This window comes from Ochotona curzoniae, unplaced genomic scaffold (genome assembly GCF_017591425.1).
Source record: "Ochotona curzoniae isolate NIBS_2020 unplaced genomic scaffold, NIBS_Ocur_1.0 scaffold_1037, whole genome shotgun sequence".
Classification (NCBI taxonomy): Eukaryota; Metazoa; Chordata; class Mammalia; order Lagomorpha; family Ochotonidae; genus Ochotona; species Ochotona curzoniae.
In genome coordinates, this window is record NW_024467083.1 from 33,546,442 (window position 1) to 33,568,107 (window position 21,666).

The window sequence follows — 21,666 nt, forward strand, 5'->3', positions numbered from 1 at the left end:
AGAATGGTTTTCTTAAGAGTAGAGCAAAGAAACCAACGTCTCGGGCCCAGTGTGGTGGCGCAGTGGTTAAGGTCCTCGCCTTGCACGCCCGGGATCCCATATGGACGCCGGTTCTAATCCCGGCAGCCCCGCTTCCCTTCCAGCTCCCTGCCCGTGGCCTGGGAAAGCAGTCGAGGACGGCCCAAAGCTTTGGGATCCTGCACCCGCGTGGGAGACCCGGAAGAGGCTCCTGGCTTCGGATCGGCATAGTATCGGCCCGTTGCGCTCACTTGGGGAGTGAATCATCGGATGGAAGATCTTCCTCTCTGTCTCTCCTCTCTGTATATCCGCCTTTCCAATAAAAAAATAATAAAAATAAATCTTTAAAAAAAAAAAAAAGAAACCAACGTCTCAAAACTATAAAAACTACTCAAATAATACCCCGAATTTTCTCCACATTGGGTCTCTAAGACAACATTAAATGACTGCCTACGCATTCTTGGGTGCTGATGCAGTTTGGTAGCAAGGAGCAACCTGCATTCTCTCCTTTGCAGATACAGGAGAAAAGAAAAAAAATTGGAAACACTTGTCCTACCCAAGTTCCTGCATGCCTTGACCCTCCCTACCCTAATCAGAGGTCCACATGGGCATACATCCTTTTCAACTACGTAAATACTTAAAAAAAAAAAAAGTTACTGAGAGAAAGAAAAAGAGACTTCTATGCACTGATTCATTCCATAAATGGATGCAATGGCTGGAGGCTGGCTGGTCTGAAGCCAGGCGTACTATATAGTGTGCGTATACTGAAGAATATTTTTAACATAGTTACATAGTTATAACTATTTTAAAATCCTTGTCTGCTATTAACAACATCTGAATCACCTTGGAAGCAGTCTCTTTTGATGATCTTTTCTAGCTTAAGTCAGTTTTGCAGTTTGATTGTAGTCTGGCCTATTGGGAAGCATTTGGATCATGAAGTACTCCTCTCCCCAGTGGATTAATGCTACTATCACAAGAGTGGGTTCCATAGTAAAGGGTTGAGTGTGGAACCCTCTTGCTTTATGTTGCCATCCTTTTACCATAGGATAACACAGTATAAGGGCACTTTCCAAGTTATGTATCTTGCACTTCCCAGCTTCTGGACTATGATCTAATAATCTTGCATTTAAAATACATGTGGATTTATTAATTTTTCATCCATCTGAGAGGAAGAGTGATAGAGAAATACAGAAATTTTCCATTTACTAGTTCACTCACCAAATGCCTACCACAGCCATGGCTGAGCCAGACCAAAGTCAGGTGACTCAATCCATACCTCCCAGTGGGTGGCAAGAACCAAAGGACTCAAGTCACTATCTGCCCCCTCCCAGGTGGGAGAACACTGGAACTCAAATACACACACTTCAAGACGGAGCATTCCCTTAACTGCTACACCAAATACCCATCCCACATTTTCAAATTTCTGAAAAGAGAGCATAGTTTTGATACTCTTACACTATCTAAAGTAATAGCTGAACTGCCTATCATGGTATATCTTAAAATTGATGGTACAGTCATTTAAAAACTTATTAATTTGAAAAGGCAGCATTACAAAGAAAGAGGGAGGGAAAAGGAATAGAAAGGGAGAGGAGGAGGGAGAGAGAGAAGAAAAGGAAGCGGGGAGAGAAATCTCTTTTATCTGCTGGCTCATTCCCCAAATGGCCATAATGGCTGGGGCTGGGCAGGCCAAAGCCAATGGCCTGGAATTCCGACCACGCTTTCCATGTGAGTGCATTAACAGGGAGCTGGACTAGAAGTGAAGACACTAAACTGGTTGCCCATATTGGATGCTGGAGTTACAGATGGAGGCTTAGCGTGCTTCACCACAACTCTGGTTCTGCTAGTATTACTTTTGATTTACTGAATCTAATTGTGTAAAGAGCAGGAAAGTTGACTTCCTAAATAGTAAGATGCACCACTATTTTACTTATACAATTTTTCTAAAGATTTATTTTTATTTGAAAGGCAGATATCTTAAAGACAGAGAAGGAGAGACAGGGAAAAAGAATGTTTTTCTGGGGTGAGGATGGGGAGGGTAAAAAAAAAGTTTTCCACCTGCTGGTTCACTCCCTAAATGGCCATAACCATAAAATCCAGAGCCGAGCCAATCTGAAGCCAGGAATTTCTTCCATGTTTCCTACACGGGCATAGGGGCCCAAGTACTTAAACTGTCTTCTGCTGTTTTCCCAAGCCATGGGCAAGGAGCTTGATTGGAAATGGAGCAGCTGGACGATAACAAGCCCCTACATCAGATGCTGGTGCTGCATTAGTTTGATAAGCCACTATGTCAGCCCCGATATGATATTTTAAAATTTACATAACTATTACAGAAAAGACAGAGATAATAACTAAGACTGACAGGCTTTAAAACTCAAGGTCTTTGTAACATTTCAGGTAACCTGCTTAAAACAACTGATCTTTCCATCCTAATCATAAAACATTATTTGAACAAAATATCACTGTCTGGGAATAGAAGGGAGAATGGAGTCCTCTCCTACAAAAGCGTAATTTGAAAAATCCATTGGAGTGGGGCTATACTGTAGCAGGTAAAGATGCTACCTATAGCCTGGAATCTGATATGGGTGCTGATGTGAATCCTGCCTGCTCTATTTCTGATCCAGCTCTCTGCTAATGTGCCTAGGAAAGCATCAGAAGACAACCAATGCCCTTGTGCTTCTTCACCAATGAAGAGGACCCAAAAAGCTCCTGACTCCTGGCTGTTGATTAGTCCAAGAGCCAACGAGGCCATTTCAGGAGAGAACCAATGGATGAAAGACCTCTTTCTCTGTGGCAGTACCTTTGAAATAAATAACAAATCTTTGGCTTTTTTGTTATTTACTCACTATATACACACCAGTTATAAACTAGTTTTCATAAAATACCAGGCACGGTAGTCTACTGGCTAAAGTCCTTGCATCGCATGTGCCAGGATCCCATCTGGGTGCAGATTCTAATCCAGGTGGCCCTGCTTCCCATCCAGCTCTCTGTCTGTGTTCTGGGAAAGCAGTTGAGAGCAACCCAAAACCCTTGGAATCCTGCACCCACGTGGGAGATCTGGAAGAAGCTCCTGGCTTCGAATCGGCTTAGCTCCGACAGTTACAGTCACTTAAGGCGTGAATCAGTGAATGTAAGATCTTTCTCTCTGTATCTCCTTCTCTCTGTATATCTGCCTTTCCAATAAAAATCAAAGTAAATCTTAAAGGAAAAAAGAGTGAGTTATTTTGTACATGCCAGTTTACTCCTCAAATATCTGTAACAGACAGGGTGGGTGGGCCAGGCTAAATCCAAGAACCCAGATCTCCACTTGGGTCTCTCAGGGGGTGGTAGATGCTCATAGGTAGGTAAATATCAACTGCTGCCTCCCATGATGCATTAGAAGGAATCTGGGTTAGTAGCAAAGGTTGAACCAGCACTCTGATACAGAAACAGGAACATTCTAGGCAGTAGCTTAGCTGGCTGCACCATTAACACCCACCTCAAGAGAGAGATCACTTCTACAAGCCACAGGAAAAGAGTTCATATTTTAGTGTGATGGTAAGCCACTGGAAGATTTTAAGTATGAACTGTGTTAACATAGAAAATATTTTCTCTTTTCTCCTTCATACAAAGTAGATTGGATGTAAGTAAGTGGACAGATTAGAAGACACTCTGGTTTAGATATAGTTTGAATTTTTAAAAAATATTTATTTTTATCTGAGAGGCAGATTTACAAAGAGGGAAGGACAGAGGGAGAGGACAGGAAAGGAGGGAGGAAGAGACAGATCTTTCATACACTGGTTCACTCTGCAAATGGCTTCAATGCCAGAGCTGAGCTGATCCAATGCTAGAAGCCAGGAACTTCATTCAGATCTCTCACAAGGGTGCAGGTGAGAGACTTGGGCCATCCTCTGTTCTTTGCGAGGTCACTGACAGGGAGTTGGATGAGAACTAGAGAAGCTGGAACAGGTACTGGCAAGCCATATTGGATCCCAGTGTTACAGACGGAGGATTAGCTTGCAAACCACTATGCTGGCCCCTCATGATGAAATCTGATCCCCCCTGTAGGCGTGGCCTAGCGGCTAAAGTCCTTCAACACGCCAGGATCCCAAATGGGCGCCAGTTCTAATCCCGGAAGCTCAGCTTCACTTTCCATCCAGCTCCCTGCTTGTGGCCTGGGAAAGCAGTCGAGGACAGCCCAAGGCCTTGGGACCCTGAACCCAGGTGGGAGACCTGGAGGAGGTTCCTGGCTCCTGGCTTCGGATCGGCATAGCCAAGCTGAAAGTGACCACTCCGTAGGTCACTTGTGGAGTGGATCATTGAATGGAGGATCTTCCTCTCTGTCTCTCCTTCTCTCTATATATCTGACTTTGCAATAAAAAAATATAAATCTTAAAAAAAAAAAGAAAAAAAGAAGAAATTTGATTACCAAAATAATGGTTTTGAGAGTTGTGAGATCAGAGTACACAGGTTCTTTTCCTCAAGGATCTAGTTTATGTCTCTTCAGATTAGATTATGTCTCAAGAACAACATTTGAGTATTGTGGGATTAGATTACTTATCGTGAAGGTGGGTCATGATGAATCTGTTTACCCACGATGTTTACAGGTTTTATGCACATTCCCATTCTAGGAAATATAATTTATCATGGGCTCTTACCAAGAACAAAATATGAGGCACTATGCTCCAGAGCTACGAATTCTGTCTGGTCCATCTGATTTACTCAAGAAAGCAGAAAGAGACTTATGTAGACTTATGCATGCAAAAGGTAGAGTCAAGAAATACAGTGTTATGGAGAAACAGAAAAATATTTTCATTTATTGCTACACTCCAGCAGAATGGCTGAAATGGGTGGGCTGGGTCAGACAGAAGCCAGGAGCCAAAAACTCTATGGGTCTCTCTTGGGAATAGCAGAGGGCCAAGTACCTGAGCAACCTTCTGCTGCTTTTTCATGCACATGAACAGGCAGATGGATCAGAAATGGAGCAGCTGGGACTTGAACCAGTGCCTATATTGGATGCTGGTATTGTATTTGGTTATTGTGCCAAATGACAGCTCCAGGAACCTCTTTCTATTATAATTTACCCAGCCTCAGGTATTTACTCAGAGGAAAATGGACTATGGTAGCAGGAGACTAATCCCCTCACCAAGGTTATAGTGGTAGGATTTGATTGATGGGGCTGGAACTTACAAAGAACTGTTAACACATTCTGAGAGGTAAATAATAAAACTCGGAGACAGGTCGGATTTAGGGTTGAAAATGGGAAGAATCTAAGATGATTTTTAGATACTTTTTTTCTAATTGGGCACAAACTCAAAAATGGAAAGCCAGAAAGTATTAAAGCTTTGACATCATCAGGAAAAATGAATTGCCTGGAAAATCCATGTTCAATTATTCAAGCTAATTTGTAATCATAAAAAACAGCAGGGTTTCTTTAGTAAGAATCAACAAATCAGTTCATTCTTTTTGAACATGGAAAATATTTGTAAATGAACTGCTAAATAACTTGATGCTTCGTAAATAGAATACTTTGGGGGCCTGGTGCGATGGTGTAGTGGTTAAGGTCCTCGCCTTGCACGCCCGGGATCCCATATGGGCGCCAGTTCTAATCCCGGCAGCCCCACTTCCCATCCAGCTCCCTGCTTGTGGCCTGGGAAAGCAGCCCAGGACGGCCCAAAGCCCAAAGCTTTGGGACCCTGCACCCGCGCGGGAGACCCAGAAGAGGCTCCTGGCTTCAGATTGGCTCAGCTATGGCCATTGCGGCTGCTTGGGGAATGAATCATCGGATGGAAGTTCTTCCTCTCTCTCTCTCCTCTCTGTATATCCGCCTTTCCAATAAAAAATAAAATAAATCTGGGCCCGGTGCGGTGGCGCAAGTGGTTAAGGTCCTCGCCTTGCACGCCCGGGATCCTATATGGGCGCCGGTTCTAATCCCGGCGGCCCCGCTTTCCATCCAGCTCCCTGTCTGTAGCCTGGGAAAGCAGTGGAGGACAGCCCAAAGCTTTGGGACCCTGCACCCACGTGGGAGACCCGGAAAAGGCTCCTGGCTTCAGATCAGCATAGCATCGGCCGTTGCGCTCACTTGGGGAGTGAATCATCGGATGGAAGATCTTCCTCTCTGTCTCTCCTCTCTGTATATCTGCCTTTCCAATAAAAATAAATCTTAAAAGAAAAATAAAATAAATCTTTAAAAAAAATTAGAATACTTTGGGAATCAAAAGCTACAGATACAGTATTACTTAGTGAAGCTACAACGAAGAAGCTGTATGTTTTTATACTTTATCAAATAATATACAGAATTCTTAAGAGCAAGTATAAAACTAAATGGTCAAAAACTTGAACTCCACTGCAGAGACAGGAATAATAACAGTAACAAAATGGTATATCCTTCAAATACACACAAAAGATGCCACTTCTTCTCCATAATAAATTATGTGGACTAAGAACTCACCAACATGAATCGGGGCTGGGAATAATCCATATTCATGCTCTCCTGGAGTATACTCTAGTTTCTCTTTCTTGAACTGGATCAATCGGCTCTTTGGACTGTGATTAGAAAAGAAGGGGAAAAAAATCAATAACACTTGTTTCAACAGTGAATTAAGCCTTAAATACTTTGAGAAAAGAGCATCAAGTATTCTCATATATTTGAGAAATCATACTTCTGTAAACAACCACATTTCAGAAAATGGTTTTTTGGTTGTCTTCAAAAGCACTGCAGAAGACCAAATTTCAGACATTATACTGATTACATTATATCAAGTTAAATTAGTTTTTTAAAAAAGATTTATTTATTTTTACTGGAAAGTCAGATATACAGAGAGGAGGAGAGACAGAGAGGACAATCTTCCGTCTGATGGTTCACTCCCCAAGTGAACACAACGGCTAGAGCTGAGCCAATCTGAAGTTGGGAGCCAGGAGCTCTTCCGGGTCTCCCATGTGGGTGCAGGGTCCCAAGGATCTGGGCCATCTCCAACTGCTTTCCCAGGCCACAAACAGGGAGCTGGATGGGAAATGGGGCCACTGGGATTAGAACTGGCGACCATATAGGATCCTGGCGCATGAAAGGCGATGACCTTAACCACTTCGCTATCTTGCTTGGCCCCTAAATTAGTTTTTTTTTTTAAAGATTCATTTTATTTATTTATTTTTATTGCAAAGGCAAATACACAGAAAGAAATATGCAAAGTTCCTCCATCCACTAGTTCACTCCTCAAGTGGCTGCAATAGCTGGAGCAGAGCTGAGTGAATCTGAAGCCAGGAGCTAGGATCCTCTTCCAGGTCTTCAATGTCTTCAATGTGGGTGCAGGGTCCCAAGGCACTCAGTTGCCATCCATTGCTTTCCCAGGCCACAAGCAAGGAGCTGGATGGGAAGTAGAGCAGCTGGGAGCAGAACCAGTGCCCACAGGGATCCCACTGGATATGCAAGGTGAAGATTTAGTCACTAAGCTATCATGCCACGCTCCTGGGAGACCCAGAAGCAGTTCCTGACTCCTAGATTCGGAACAGCTCAGCTCTGGCCATTGTGAGCACTTGGGGAGTTAATCACAGGACAGAAGATGTTCCTCTCTGTCTCTCCTCCTTGCTGAGTATCTCACTTAAAAAAAAAGTCCTAATGAACGGAAAAAAAAAATCCCACCTCTTATTAGAGTTAAAACATTTTTCTAGTGGAAAACAACATACTCATGAAGACTACTGGTGATTTGAAGCACAACAATCTAGGTCTATGGCACACATACAATTAAACCAAATATAACAGCTGATTTCAATGAGAATGTATGGAAAATTTTATGTAAATGGCGGTACAGTTTAAACAAGCACAACAAATTTTAACTACATCAGCACTATTTTGGATACATTTTTAAACATATAAATATGTATGTGTGAGCACATATATACTACAAACTTTCAAAGCAAAATCTATACTTCATTTTGAAATGTCTACCTTTGGTGAATGTGAAAATGATGAATCAAAATAATAATTATTACCACATGCTCTTTAAGCTTTTAAAAAACTTTAAAGCCAATTACATTATATTTTAGGAATTCATATGGTTGACACTATTTCATAACACATACAAAAAATGGAGGATAAATAGTTAGTGTAGTTACTCCTGATTCCAGCTTCCTTCTAACGTGAATGCTGGGAACAACAGTGGTGGTTCAAGTAAGCAAGTTGCTGCCACTTGTGTGGGAGATGTGGACTGAGTTTACAGCCCACGCATTCTGGCACTAGCATGTTGTGGGCACCTGGGGAGTGAACCAGTGCATGGGCAATTGCTTACTTCCTGTTTCTCAAATTAACTAATTAACTAAAAAAAAAAGAAAAAAGATGCTGACAGGTACTATAGGACATGTAAGTTAAAGTATGCTATTCTTTTTTATGGAACAATAATATGCACAAATATCTTTGATCACATTGGAATGCAATAAAATCTATCATACTGATTTCTATAAGGACTTATTCCACATAACAAAAAGTAGACAAAAATTAATTGCAACTTGGAGAGAAATTTTTAAAAATTTATCTTTAAAAGTGAAAGGCAAATCAGCAAGAAGAGATCGCCTTATTAGTTTCTTAGGATGATTTCTTTTTCTTCTCTATTTTTGTTTGGCTTTTCTCGCTCTCTCTTTTTGTTAGTCTGTCTAAAAGTTTGTTTTGCTTCTTAAAAAATGGCTCTTTCGTGTTGCACAATGTCATTTTTTTTTTTTTGCTGTGATTTTTACCATTTCTAGCTACCTGTTCATTTTTTAAGTCCTTGAGATGCATTATTAGATTATTTACTTGAGATAATTGGGTGCTTAATTTTTGTAAGCACCCAATGTTATAAATGTCCCTCTCAATACTGTTTTTGCTGCATCTGGTGGATTTTGATATATGTTTTTATTTTAATTTCTTCAGACCTTTTTTTTTTCTTGTTAACCTTCAGTGACACATAAGTCACAGAATAGCATTGTTTTCAAGAAATTTTGATTTTCTTTTTCATTGCATGGTGACACATTAGTCATTCAGAAGCATGTTACCTAACTTCATATTGTTGAATATTTTCTATTTTTCTTCCTGTTGTTGATTTTGTTTTATGCTTTTTCATTTAAGGGGATATAATAGTAACTATGTAATAGAGACTATCATATCCAGATATGAAGATACAATGCAATATGCACCTTTACTATCAAACCAAAGATGAACTCCAAGGAAACTCCCAACACACACATGCACCAAGCCATGTAGGATGGACAAAGTATGAGAAATGGAGCGATAAGCTGGTTTGCTAAAGAAAAGAATATTTAAATATAATGACAATACTTAAGACTAGAGGGGCTAGCATCATGTGGGCGGTTTGCACTGGTTAGAGGAGTCTTGACTGCTCCACCTTTGAGCAAATTTCCTGCTAATATGACTGGGAAGGCAAGTACTTGGGACCCTTTACCCTTTGAGACCTAGAAAAATCTCCTGGCTTAGGACTGGCCCATCTGTGGGCACTGTGGATGCTTGGGGGTAAACCAGCAGATGGACGACCACCCCTACTTTTCTTTAACTGTGACCTTCTTTTTTTTTTAAAGATTTATTTTATTTTTATTGGAAAGGCGGATATACAGAGAGGAGAGAAAGAGAGGAACATCTTCCGCCCGATGATTCACTCCCCAAGTGAGCGCAAAGGCCGATGCTATGCCGATCCGAAGCCAGGAGCCTCTTCCGGGTCTCCCATGCGGGTGCAGGGTCCCAAAGCTTTGGGCCGTCCTCGACTGCTTTCCCAGGCCACAGGCAGGGAGCTGGATGGGAAGCAGGGCTGCTGGGATTAGAACTGGCGCCCATATGGGATCCCGGGCGTGCAAGGCGAGGACCCCAACCACTTGCGCCACCGCCCTGGGCCCAACTGTGACTTTCAAATGGATCTTTAAACAACAGCAAAAGCCAGTTAAGACTAGAAAAATGGGTCCTACTAGGTCAGGGTGGACATTAAGTATTTTACAAAGAATCCAGGAGGCTATTCATTGGAAATAACTACATCTCAATGGAATGTGAGTAGGATAGAACAATCCTGAGGGAGGTACTATGAGAGGTCTTCGAGGAGCTTATTAAACTGACATAATTTTAAGTGATATAGTTCATACAATTAGCAGTGCAGGTTTGTTTACACAAGCATCATCACAAATCTGTGATGAGTTGTTCTATGTTGTTTGATGACTAATGACATTACTAGGCAAAGAAAATGGAATTTTTCAAGTCCATTATAACCTTAAGGCGTGTCAAAAGCCATTTTATCAAAAGCCCACCCCAAATGCACGTTTTTATTATTTCATTTTATGACACAGTTTCATAGGCCATGGAATTCCCTGAACACTGCGCCCCCATATTGAATTCTTCCATATTGTTACAGTAGTACAGATCATTTCCAGTCATGACTCCTTCACTGCAGGTGTGGACCATATGGAGAGTCCAGCATCTTATTATCCAGATAAATTCAATAGTTTCATTGGGAGACCATCCTTAGTCTGAAAGTAGAGCTGGTAGAATATCATTTCCTCCAATGAGATGTCACTACACAACTTCAACAACAGGAAGAAACATCGAAATTAACATCATAAAGTTAATTAACATGGTATTTATTGAGTGACCAATGTTAGAAAATGCAAGTTCTTAACCACATTCTGCAACTATTTCACTGACATCTCAATTTCAGTTTCTACGCAACCGGCTGCTATAAACCTTAAAATGGTTATAGGGCACTGTTCAGTTGTCTTGTGTCTTCCATGTACTTCTATACACTAGTATGTAACTGTCTAAAAATTAATTTAAAAAAATCTCAGTTCCATTTACCGATTAATAGCATTAAAAGAAAACACTTTAGAAATCAATTTATCAAGAGGTACATACTAAAAACTATAAAAATGGTTAAAGAACAAGTGGAATCTTTATTAAGATAACTATCCATCCCTGATTCAGTCTGGCAACTGGGCGTGGCTTGGCAACTGCCTTCCCCCACACAGGAGAAAAGGGAAGAAAAGAAAAACTGGAACCATTTGTCCCACTCACCTTTCCTCACGCCTCGACCCTTGCCACTCCAATGAGTGGTCCTTATGGATGTGTATCCTTACCAAGTATGTAAACAAAATAAAAAATAATTTATTCTAAAAAGAATTTTAAGATCAAAATGGAACTGAACAGTATCTTACGTATTAGGTCAGATCAATTTTAGATGATTATAAAATTCACATGGAAATGGTATTACCCACATTCCTGTAGCCCTTGACCCTTTGTACCCTAATCTACTAAGTAAGATTATTAAAAAAAAATTAATTAAAAAAAAATCACATGGAAATTGCAAGGAATCTAGAGCTAGCAAATATCTTAAACAGGGCCCTGTGTGATAGCATAGTGGTTAAAATCTTTGCCTTGCCCATACCAGGATCCCATATGGGCACTGGTTCTTTTTTCTTTTTTTTTTTTAAAGACTTATTTTTATTATTTTTTTATTGGAAAGGCGGATATACAGAGAGAAGAGACAGAGAGGAAGATCTTCCGCCCGATGATTCACTCCCCAAGTGAGTGCAACGGGCCGATACTATGCCGATCCCAAGCCAGGAGCCTCTTCCGTGTCTCCCACATGGGTGCAGGGTCCCAAAGCTTTGGGCCGTCCTCGACTGCTTTCCCAGGCCACAGGCAGGGAGCTGGATGGAAAGCAGGGCTGCCGGGATTAGAACCGGTGCCCATATGGGATCCCGGGGCGTGCAAGGCGAGGACCCCAACCACTTGTGCCACCGCCCTGGGCCTGGGCACCGGTTCTAATCCCAGCTGCCCCACTTCACATCCAGCTCCCTGCTTGTGGCCTAAGAGAGCAGTCGAGGATGGCCCAAATCCTTGGGACCCGGAAGAGCTCCTGGCTCCCAGCTCCAGATTGGCTCAGCTCTAGCTGTTGCAGCCCCTTGGGGAGTGAACCACCAGACGGAAGATTGTCCTCTCTGCATATCTCACTTTGCAATAAAAATAAATAAATCTTTTCCAAAAAATCTTAAACAAAAAGACAAAGAAATCAAAATGGAAAAATCCTATTTCCTAATTTCAAATTTTATTACAAACCTATTACCATATTTAGCACCTTAAAGTTTTTTTTTTAAAAAAAGATTTATTTATTTTTATTGGAAAAGTAGATATACAGAGAGGAGAGGCAGAGAAGAAGAATTTCTGTCCAATAATTCACTCCCCAAGTGGCTGCAATGGCTGAAGCTACACCAATCTGAAGCCAGGTGACTGAAGCCTCTTCTGGGTCTCCCACATGGGTGCAGGGTCCCAAAGCTTTGGGCCATCCTCACCTGTTTTGCCAGGCTATAAGCAGGGAGCTGGATGGGAAGCTGGGCCACCGGGATTAGAACCAGTGCTCATATGGGATTCTGGTGTGTTCAATGCGGGGACTCTGCTAGTCCATTGTGCTATGGCCAGTTGTTTTTTGTTTGTTTGTTTAACTTATTTTTCTTGGAAGGGCAGATGAGATTTATGGAGAAAAGGAGAGACAAAGAAATATCTTCTACCTGTTGGTTCCCTCCAAAAACAATGCAATAGCCAGAGCTAAGCTGATCCAAAGCCAGAAGGTAGGAGAGTCTTCCGTGTCTCCCACATCGGGGGTCTAGGTCCCAAAGCTTTGGGCCATCCTTGATCGCTTTCCCAGGGCACACACAGGGAGCTGGATGGGATGTGGGGCAGCCGGGGAGTGAAACGGCACCCATATGGGATCCTGGTGCTTTCAGGTAAGGATATAGCCACTGAGCCATTGTGTTTTGCCCTAAACACAATATTTTATCAGCAACAACATATTGCTAACTAACATAATGTTGGACACAGCCAATATGCATAAAATACAAGTAACAAATCAATAAAATCTTTTTCAAATTTTTCAAAGACAAAAGGAAAAGTTTCCCAACATACAAAGGACTATTAAAAATCTAAAGAAAAAGGACCAATGCCTGACAGAAAAGTAGAGAAACAAATATGAACAGATGGTTCACTGAAAGATAATTAAATGGTCTTCACCCATGTGAAAGATGCTCAGCAGTTTTATTTATGAGAAAAATATAAGTTAATACTCTCTGGAGAGACTATCTCTATCCGTGTGACTGGTAAATATTTAAGAGTTTGACAACATAATCCACACTGTGGAAAATCAGGTATGCTTATCTATCTCAAAATACGGCTCCCATGAAAGCAAAATTTCAGAACTGTTAAACTATATACAGAAGCTCTTTGACTTACGAAGAAGATATGTTCCCAAGATCCACTGCAAGCTCAGAATATTTCAAGTTGAAGGCACATTTAATTCACCTAACCTATCAAACGCTATAATTTAGTGAACAGTTCAGTATACAGAACCAACTGTTTACCACCATCATATAACAGACTATCACCCTCTCACAGAATGGAAGCTGTGGCTGGGATCCCATATGGGGGCCAGTTCTAATCATGTTGGTCCCGCTTCCCATCCAGTTTATGACTTGGGAATGCAATCGAGGACAACCCCAAACCTTGGGACCTGGCACCCATGTGGGAAAACTGGAAGAGGCTCCAGTGTCCTGGCTTCAGATTGGTGCAGCTCCAGCCATTGCGACCACTTGGGGAGTGAATCAATGTACAGAAGGTCTTTCTCTCTGTCTTTCCTCCTATCTATATAACTGACTTTGCAATAAGCATAAGTAAATCTTACAAAAAAAAGAAAGATTAGAGTGGGATATCTGACTTTGCAATAAAAATAATGTTTAAAAAAAAAAAAAAAAGTTGGAGCAGGACTCAAGCCCAGCCAGCCTAATACAGAATGTGGTTCCTCAAGTAGCATCTTAATACCTATGCTAGGTTTTGAAAGACAGTAAAAAGGCACCATAATAACTTTGAATTGCATATTAATTTATAATTTCTCTTAAAGGAAAATCTTCTGGGATTTATCAATATTCATTGGAAAGACAGATTTACAGAGAGGAGAGACAAGAGAGAAAGATCTCCCATCCACCAGTTCACTCCCCAAAAGGCTGTAAGAGCAGCAGCTGAGCCAATCCAAAGTCAGCAGCCAGGAGTTCCTTTTGAGTCTCCCATGCGGGTGCAGGATCCAAAGGTACTAGGCCAATCTGTGCTGTTTTTCTGGGCCATAAGCAGGAAACTGGATCATAACTGGAGCAGCTGGAACATGAACTTGTTTCCATATGGAATGCTGCACTTAGAGGTGGAGGATTAGCCATTTGAGCCACTGCATTAGCCCCTAAAAGTCAAGGTTATTTGAGATGACTGCCTATTAACAGCTAAATGTAAATTTCACTAATAAAACATTCTCATGACTTAGGAGATGGATATAGAGGACAATAACTGATAGTTATCTCAGTAAAAAAATCAATGAAAAATATCCTCAGGGCAAAACAAAGTGGTATGGCTTACATGTTGATTACTTGAATGACTGTGATGTATCTCTAAAATATAACTGTGCCTCTTTCAATGACTTCTTTTTAAACTTATATTCTTACCCTCATGACTTAATACTTTGTTTCATCCTTTTGTAATGACTGTAAAAAGCAAGTCTATACCTTCCTACATTTGTAAACAATATAATTTTTCATATATTGTAGTGTAATGATCTTAGAGTCAGTAGAAATCACAGTTAAGTGTCCTTGTGAAAATGCTTATTTTATGAGGCCTCTGCTTTCTAAAAGTCCTGAACTACAGAGTTGTTGTGACACATGAGTTTTCTTCACTCTGGCATTTTTTTTTTCACATGTAGTTTTCTCTGACTGGAATATCATTCTATACCTCACACACACACACACAAAAACCTACTAAATCCCCAAATCTAATTAAGTCATACTCTGTAAATATTTCCTATTTGATGACATAGTTATCTCTTTGGGGGTTTAAAAATTTAAAAATAAGGAGTGCCAAAGGAATATGAAGTTCTTCAAAGTAAGGATTTTATTCATTTCACTATTTTTTTCGAACATAATATTCAATCAATGACATACGCAAATATTAGCTGCATATAATATAAGTTACACAGTTATTCTCAACCAAAAAGGCACTGGGGCGGGAGTTTGGCACGAAGGTTTCGATGCCTGCATTTTGTGCTTGGGTTAATTTCTGTCTTCATTCCAGGTTTCTGGTAATACACACCCTGGAAGGCAGCAGTGTTGGCTCTAGTACTTTGGGTCCTGCTACCCACATGGGGGCCTGGACTGAATTCCTGGCTCCCTGATTCATTCTGGCTCAGCCCTGGATGTTATGAGCATTTGGGGACTGAGCCAGTACACAAGAGTTCAGTCTTTCAAACAAAAAGAAAATAACTACATGAGAGAACAGCTGTTAGCCCAAGTATAAGGGGCTCAGCCATTCACATGGCCCTGATGCGATTCCTAGCCCAGCCTGTCTGTTGTGGGGTGGAAGCTCTCTCTTCTACCTTGTGTACTCTTTAGTCTTTCTGCCTTTCAGGTAAATCAATATATCTTTAAAAAAGTAATCTCAGTGATGAGATTATATCTAGAAAGGCAGAGAAGATTATCAGTCATCTTCAACACAACACAGTATAACAGGTAGAGTGAACATTGAGGTGTTTGATATCTGTGCACATTGCATTTATATTATTTTTCATAACCAATTTTTTTCAAGCATAGAAAAGCAGGATTAACAAGCAGCTGGTAGGTAGCACTACTTACTCTGTAGTTTTGTAAACATCAGAATACAGCCCTGCTTTCTGATATTTCTTCTTTGGGGCACGTGGGGCCTTCTTTTCCCTTGGGATGAGACAGAGAACAGGCTGCAAGGTACTTTCAGGTTCGGGAGGTTTGGCTGGGGTGTCAGAAGGACTGGGAATTTCAACTGGAGCTTCAGTAAAGCTAAAAACAGAAGTTTAAAGATAACTGTATTGAATTTTTTTTTTCCCTGAAAATAGTTGTCTAGAAAACATCACAGCAATTAAAGGGATATGAGGACTTTCTCATCTACCCAACCTGGAATAACTGATACCAGACTTGTCTTTCTGACAAAAGTTAACAGAGATGGTAACCTACTAGAAACCTAGAAAGAATAATCAATTAAAATTATTACCAAATGTGGGACAACAGTGCAGTATTGTTGTGTGAGATCTCCACCGTTTCTCTGCTTGTTCTGTGGAAGGTCTGGATGTGTCACACCGTGTCCCCAGGGGAATTCTGTGACAAAGGTCTTACCATCCAAGACCTCAACCTGGCCTATTCACTGGTCATAGAAGTGAGATCAGTGGGCTGCACCCCAGTCTCTCTTCTTTGTCCTTGGAAGGGGTGTATTGGGACTTCTTTGATAAGCAACTCTGAGAAGTCAGGTGTGGTCCACGTTACCTGCCAGTTTACACATTGTACGTGACCCAGAGCCTGCCTGCCTGTGACCTGCAGCATATCTGCAGCCATGTGTGTGGCATGTGACCTACTACATGATTGGAGGGTCCAGAGAGAAAGCAATGCCCTCTAGCCAACTAGTGTTGTTGCTGGGTGGGAGAACTGTCGACAGACACCCTTCTGCCTTCCCCTTTCTTAGTCTGTATAAGTTTGTGTTTGCTTTACAATAAACGGACATGCTCGACCAAACTATCTCTGGTAGTTCTTGCTGCTGCTGAACAGCATTGCATCACTCTCTTAGTGGTTCCACTGGTCAGGAAACACTGAAAATTAGGATCTTTAAGAAAACTAAAAAAAAAAAAGTTATACACCAATCTTGCCTAATAATGACTATGGTGAACAAGTGGAAATAAGCAAAAAATGGCTAAAGTGTTGCAGAAAAAAAGAGATTAGAAGACCAGAGTACAAAGAGGCAAGAATTCATGGAACAGGGTATCAAAAGCTATGAAGATTAAACTAGAAATCTGTAAGTTTCTTTCACTAATATTACAAAATGGTTAATTTGTGCGTTTAAAACTCTATTTGGCTGAACAAAGAATTGTTAGAGAACATGAAGGAGAATGATTCCTGGAGCTTACAGGAATAAAGAATAACCAGATTCCATCAAGCAGGCTAAAAAGTATTAAATAAATTGGAGGCATTCAACAGATTCCAGAAGGTTAAACTTACTTTTGTAAAACCTATTTATACCTGGAACCAAGGGCAGACCCAACTAAGCTTAACAACAAAGTTTCAAAAAATTCAAGTTGGTATACAAACAAGTTAGATTACAGCTATTTACAAGGAAACAAACAATAAACAGATGAATTGTGATAACTACAATGTCTTGTATAAAAAAAAAAATCTTTTTCTACACATGCCAAATTGCAGGAAACTGTGACCCAGCAGAAAAATTCTTCAATAGAAAACCTTCAAAAACCAAAAAGATAGCAAAGGTCTTTAGAGTTAGAAAAATATGAAGAAGAATAAAAGATAAAAAAGGGAACGCTTGAAATAAAGGATGTCTGAAATAAAAAAAAACTTACTTCAGAATGTTTCAAAGAAAAACATACAATAAAGAGATCAGTAAATTTGAGACAAGACAGAAATCACTGAAGCTAATACACAGAGCTTAAGTTAAAGAGGAAAATGATAGAATCAATGATCAAAATTCTGGTGAGATAAAGATGATCACTAAATATCCACAAAGTGACACATATGCGACATATGCTCCCAACTCCCAAATGGCCTGGGAAAGGCAACAGATGAGTCCAAGAGCACGTGGGCCTTGCGCCCTTGCTGGAGACCTGGGAGAAGCAACTGACTGTGGAACCACACAAGCCTGGTTGGTGAGGATATCTGGGGAATCAATCAGTACATGGATGATCTCTCTCTGTAACTGCTTTAAACAAGTAAATAAATAAATACCTTAAAATTTAAAGAAAGTCTAAAAACTATAAACTCAAAAAAAACCCCCCAAAACAAAACAAAACAAACAAACAAACAAAAAACAGAGCCCCAGAGCCTGGTGTAATGGGTCAGTGGCTAAATCCTCGCCTTGCACGTGCTGGGATCCTACATGGTGCTGGTTTTTGTTCCAGCTTTCACTTTCCGTTAAGTTCGCTGTTTGTGGTCTGGGAGAGCAGTAGAGCATGGCCCAGGGCTTCAGGATCTTGTACCCGTATGGGAGACTTGGAGGAAGCTCCTGGATTCTGGCTGTGGATTGGCTCGGCACTGGCTCTTGCAGCTGCTTAGGGAGTGAATCAGTAGATGAAGGATTTTTTCAGTCACCTCTCTGTAAATCCACCTTTCCAATAATAAAAAAATAAATAAATATTTGAAACAAAAACAAAAACAAAACCTCGGGCCCAGTGCAGTGGATCCCATATGGGTGCTGGTTCATGTCCTGGCGACTCTACTTCCCATCCAGCTCCCTGCTTGTGGCCTAGGAAGGCAGTAGAGGATGGCTCAAAGCCTTGGGATCCTGTCTCCACATGGGAGACCCAGAAGAGGCTCTGGGCTCCTGGATTTAGCTCACTTCAGCTCCAGCTGTTGCGGCAATTTGGGGAGTGAATCAATGGACAGAAGATCTTTTTCTGTCTCTTCTCTGTTTATCTGACTTTCCAATAAAAATAAATAAATCTTTAAAAAATCTCTAAAATAAATTAAACACAGTGTAGTCCAATAAGCTTACTAATACCAAGGAAGAAAACAAAAACAGTCAGAGAAAACATAAAGAGGGCTATACATTTCAAAACCTAGTGTACATGAAGCCATAAAGATAATTTAGTACCAGCTAATTAGAAAGACATGTAGAACATGGAACAGAATAGAGTCCAGAAATAGACCCACAGAAGTATGATCATGAGTTTTTTTTTAAACAAAGATTTATTTATTTATTTGAAAGGCAGAGTTACAGCAAAGGAAACACACACACACATACAGAAATTTTCCATCTGCTGGTTTACGCCCCAAATGGCTGTAATGGCCAAACCTAGGACAGGCCTGAGTCTGGAACTCCATGCAGGTCTCTCATGGTTAGGGCCCCAAGCACTTGAGGCATTTCTACTGCCTTCCAAGCCATACCGACAAGGAGTTGGACCAGTAGTGGAGTATCTAGAGCTTGAACTGGATCGCCATTGTTGCAGGTGGTGATATCACCTGCTGAACCAAAAGATCATCCATGACAATGATTTTAAAAATACTGTGGTATGGGCCAGGTGGCATGGCCTAGTGGCTAAAGTCCTCGCCTTGAACGCGCCGGGATCCCATATGGGTGCCAGTTCTAATCCCGGCAGCTCTACTTCCCATCCACCTCCTGCTTGTGCCCTGGGAGGGCAGTAGAGGATGGCCCAAAGCCTTGGGACCCTGCACCTGTGTGGGAGACCAGGAGGAAGTTTCTGTCTCCTGGCTTAGGATCGGCATAGCATCGGCCGTGTGCTCACTTGGGGAGTGAATCATCGGACGGAATAACTTCCTCTCTGTCTCTCCTCCTCTCTGTATATCTGACTTTCCAAAAATAAATAAACCTTTAAAAAATACTGTGGTATAATGTACATATAATATTTATATTTAAAAAATTTTTAAAGACTTTTTGTATTTTATTATTTATTTTATTTGTTTTTAACATTCTTTCTTGTAGATTTTTTTGTTGTTGTTGCAAAGTCAGATATACAGAGAGAAGAGACAGAGAGGAATATCTGTCCGATGATTCACTCACCAAGTGACTGCAACGGCTGGAGCTGAGCACATCTGAAGCCAGGAGCCAGGAAATTCCTTCAGGTCTCCCATGCGGGTGCAGCGTACCAAGACTTTGGGCCGTCCTTGACTGCTTTCCCAGGCCACAAGCTGGGAGCTACATGGGAAGTGGGGCAGCCGGGATTAGAACCGGCGCCCATATGGGATCCTGGCATGTGCAAGGCAAAAACTTCACGCAAAAACTAGGCCATTGTGCTGGGCTCCATTTTAAACAATTTTGAAGTGCACAATCTAGTGGAATAAGTACATTCAAATTGTTCTGTAACCATCAAACACTAATTTTTAAGTGTTTTTTTTTTTTATCATCCCAGGCAGAAACATTTAATTTATAAAGAAAAACTGTGGGGTTGATGTGACAGTAGCTTAAGCTACCTCTACTAGCTGGCATCCCATATGGCTACCAGTTCAAGTCCCTGCTACTCCACTTATGGTCCAGCTCAATGTTTACGTGTCTAAAAGCAGCAGCAGAAGATGGTCCAAATCCTTGGGTCTCTGCACTAACATGAGAGACCGGATGGATAATCATGGTCCTGGCTTTGGCCTGTTCCAGCCCTGGTCAGTTTCTCTTGAGGAATGAGCAAATTAATGATCTCTTTCTCTCTGTAACTGCCTTTCAAATAAATCAATCTTGAAAAAAACCACAACCTATGAAACTTCTCATTCTATTTTAACGAATCCATGATAACCACTGTCTATTTTCAACCTGTTACATGAATTTGCTGTTTGAGGTTCCACAAAGTGGAATCCTACAATTACATCTCACTTATGTCACTGGTGTCTTTAAGGTTCACTTAAGGTAGGCCTGGCATGGCAATTTAGTGGCTAAGTCCTTGCTTTGCGTAGGCCAGGATCCCATAAGGGAACCGGTTCTAATTCTGGCGGCCCCACTTCCCATTCAGCTCTCTGCTCGTGGACTGGGAAAGCAGCGGAGGACAGCTCAAAGCCTTGGGACCCTGCACCCACGTGGGAGACCTGGAAGAAGCTCCTGGCTTCATGGCTTAGCTACGGCCCTTGTGGTCACTTGGGGAGTGAGTCAGCAGACAGAAGATATTTCTTGCTGTTGTTCCTCCTCTGTGTATATCTGCCTTTCCAATAAAAATAAATAAAATCTTAAAAAAAAAAAAAAAAGATTTGAGCCCGGCACGATGGTGCAGTGGTTAAGGTCCTCGCCTTGCCCACCCGGGATCCCATATGGGCACCGGTTCTACTCCCAGCAGCCCCGCTTCCCATCCAGCTCCCTGCCTGTGGCCTGGGAAAGCAGTGGAGGACAGCCCAAAGCTTTGGGACCCTGCACCTGCATGGGAGACCCAGAAGAGGCTCCTGGCTTCGGATCAGTATAGCATCGGTCGTTGCGCTCACTTGGGGAGTGAATCATCGGATGGAAGATCTTCCTCTCTGTATATCCGCCTTTCCAATAAAAATAAAATAAATCTTTAAAAAAAAAAAGATTCACTTAAGGTGTCAGAATTTGGCTGTGACACTTGAGGCTGGATTGTTATTTCCTTTCCCAGATTGAACTGCTAAGTACCTTACACCACTGAGAATGCCACGTTCCATAAAAAAAATTTAACTAATGGTTTTAAAGCTGAATTTTGACAGGAAAGATAAAGCTTAAAATATGTTTTTTCCTGACATGTGCAACCACACACACCCAGTAATATATTTTAAGTTCTCTTATTTTAAACAGATATGTTGGGGCCCGGTGGTGTGGCCTAGTGGCTGAAGTCCTTGCCTTCAATACGCCAGGATCCCACATGGGCGCCGGTTCTAATCTCGGCAGCTCCACTTTCCATTCATCTCCCTGCTTGTACCCTGGGAGGGCAGTAGAGGACAGCCCAAAGCCTTGGGACCTTGCACCCGCGTGGGAGACCCGGAAGAGGTTCCTGGAACCTGGCTTCGGATAGTCGCAGCACCAGCTGTTGCGCTCACTTGGGGAGTGAGTCATCGGATGGAAGATCTTCCTCTCTGTCTCTCCTCCTCTCTGTATATCTGACTTTGTAATAAAAAATAAATAAATCTTTAAAAAATTTCTGATTC

The 21,666-nt window shown here is 41.5% G+C and overlaps 1 protein-coding gene across 6 annotated transcripts in view; it reads right to left on the reverse strand.

The window, feature by feature from the left end:
* Positions 1-21,666, reverse strand: part of ASH1L (ASH1 like histone lysine methyltransferase) — a 185,567-nt gene that overhangs the window by 54,717 nt on the left and 109,184 nt on the right. For 5 of the 6 annotated variants that reach the window (XM_040999029.1, XM_040999031.1, XM_040999027.1 and 2 more), the window contains exons 6-7: positions 15,676-15,855; positions 6,446-6,540 (exon numbers count right to left, since the gene is read on the reverse strand). In XM_040999029.1, the coding sequence (XP_040854963.1) occupies positions 6,446-6,540; positions 15,676-15,855 (275 nt within the window). The remainder of the gene's footprint in view (positions 1-6,445; positions 6,541-15,675; positions 15,856-21,666) is intronic. The other variant, XM_040999032.1, reaches the window with a different exon arrangement.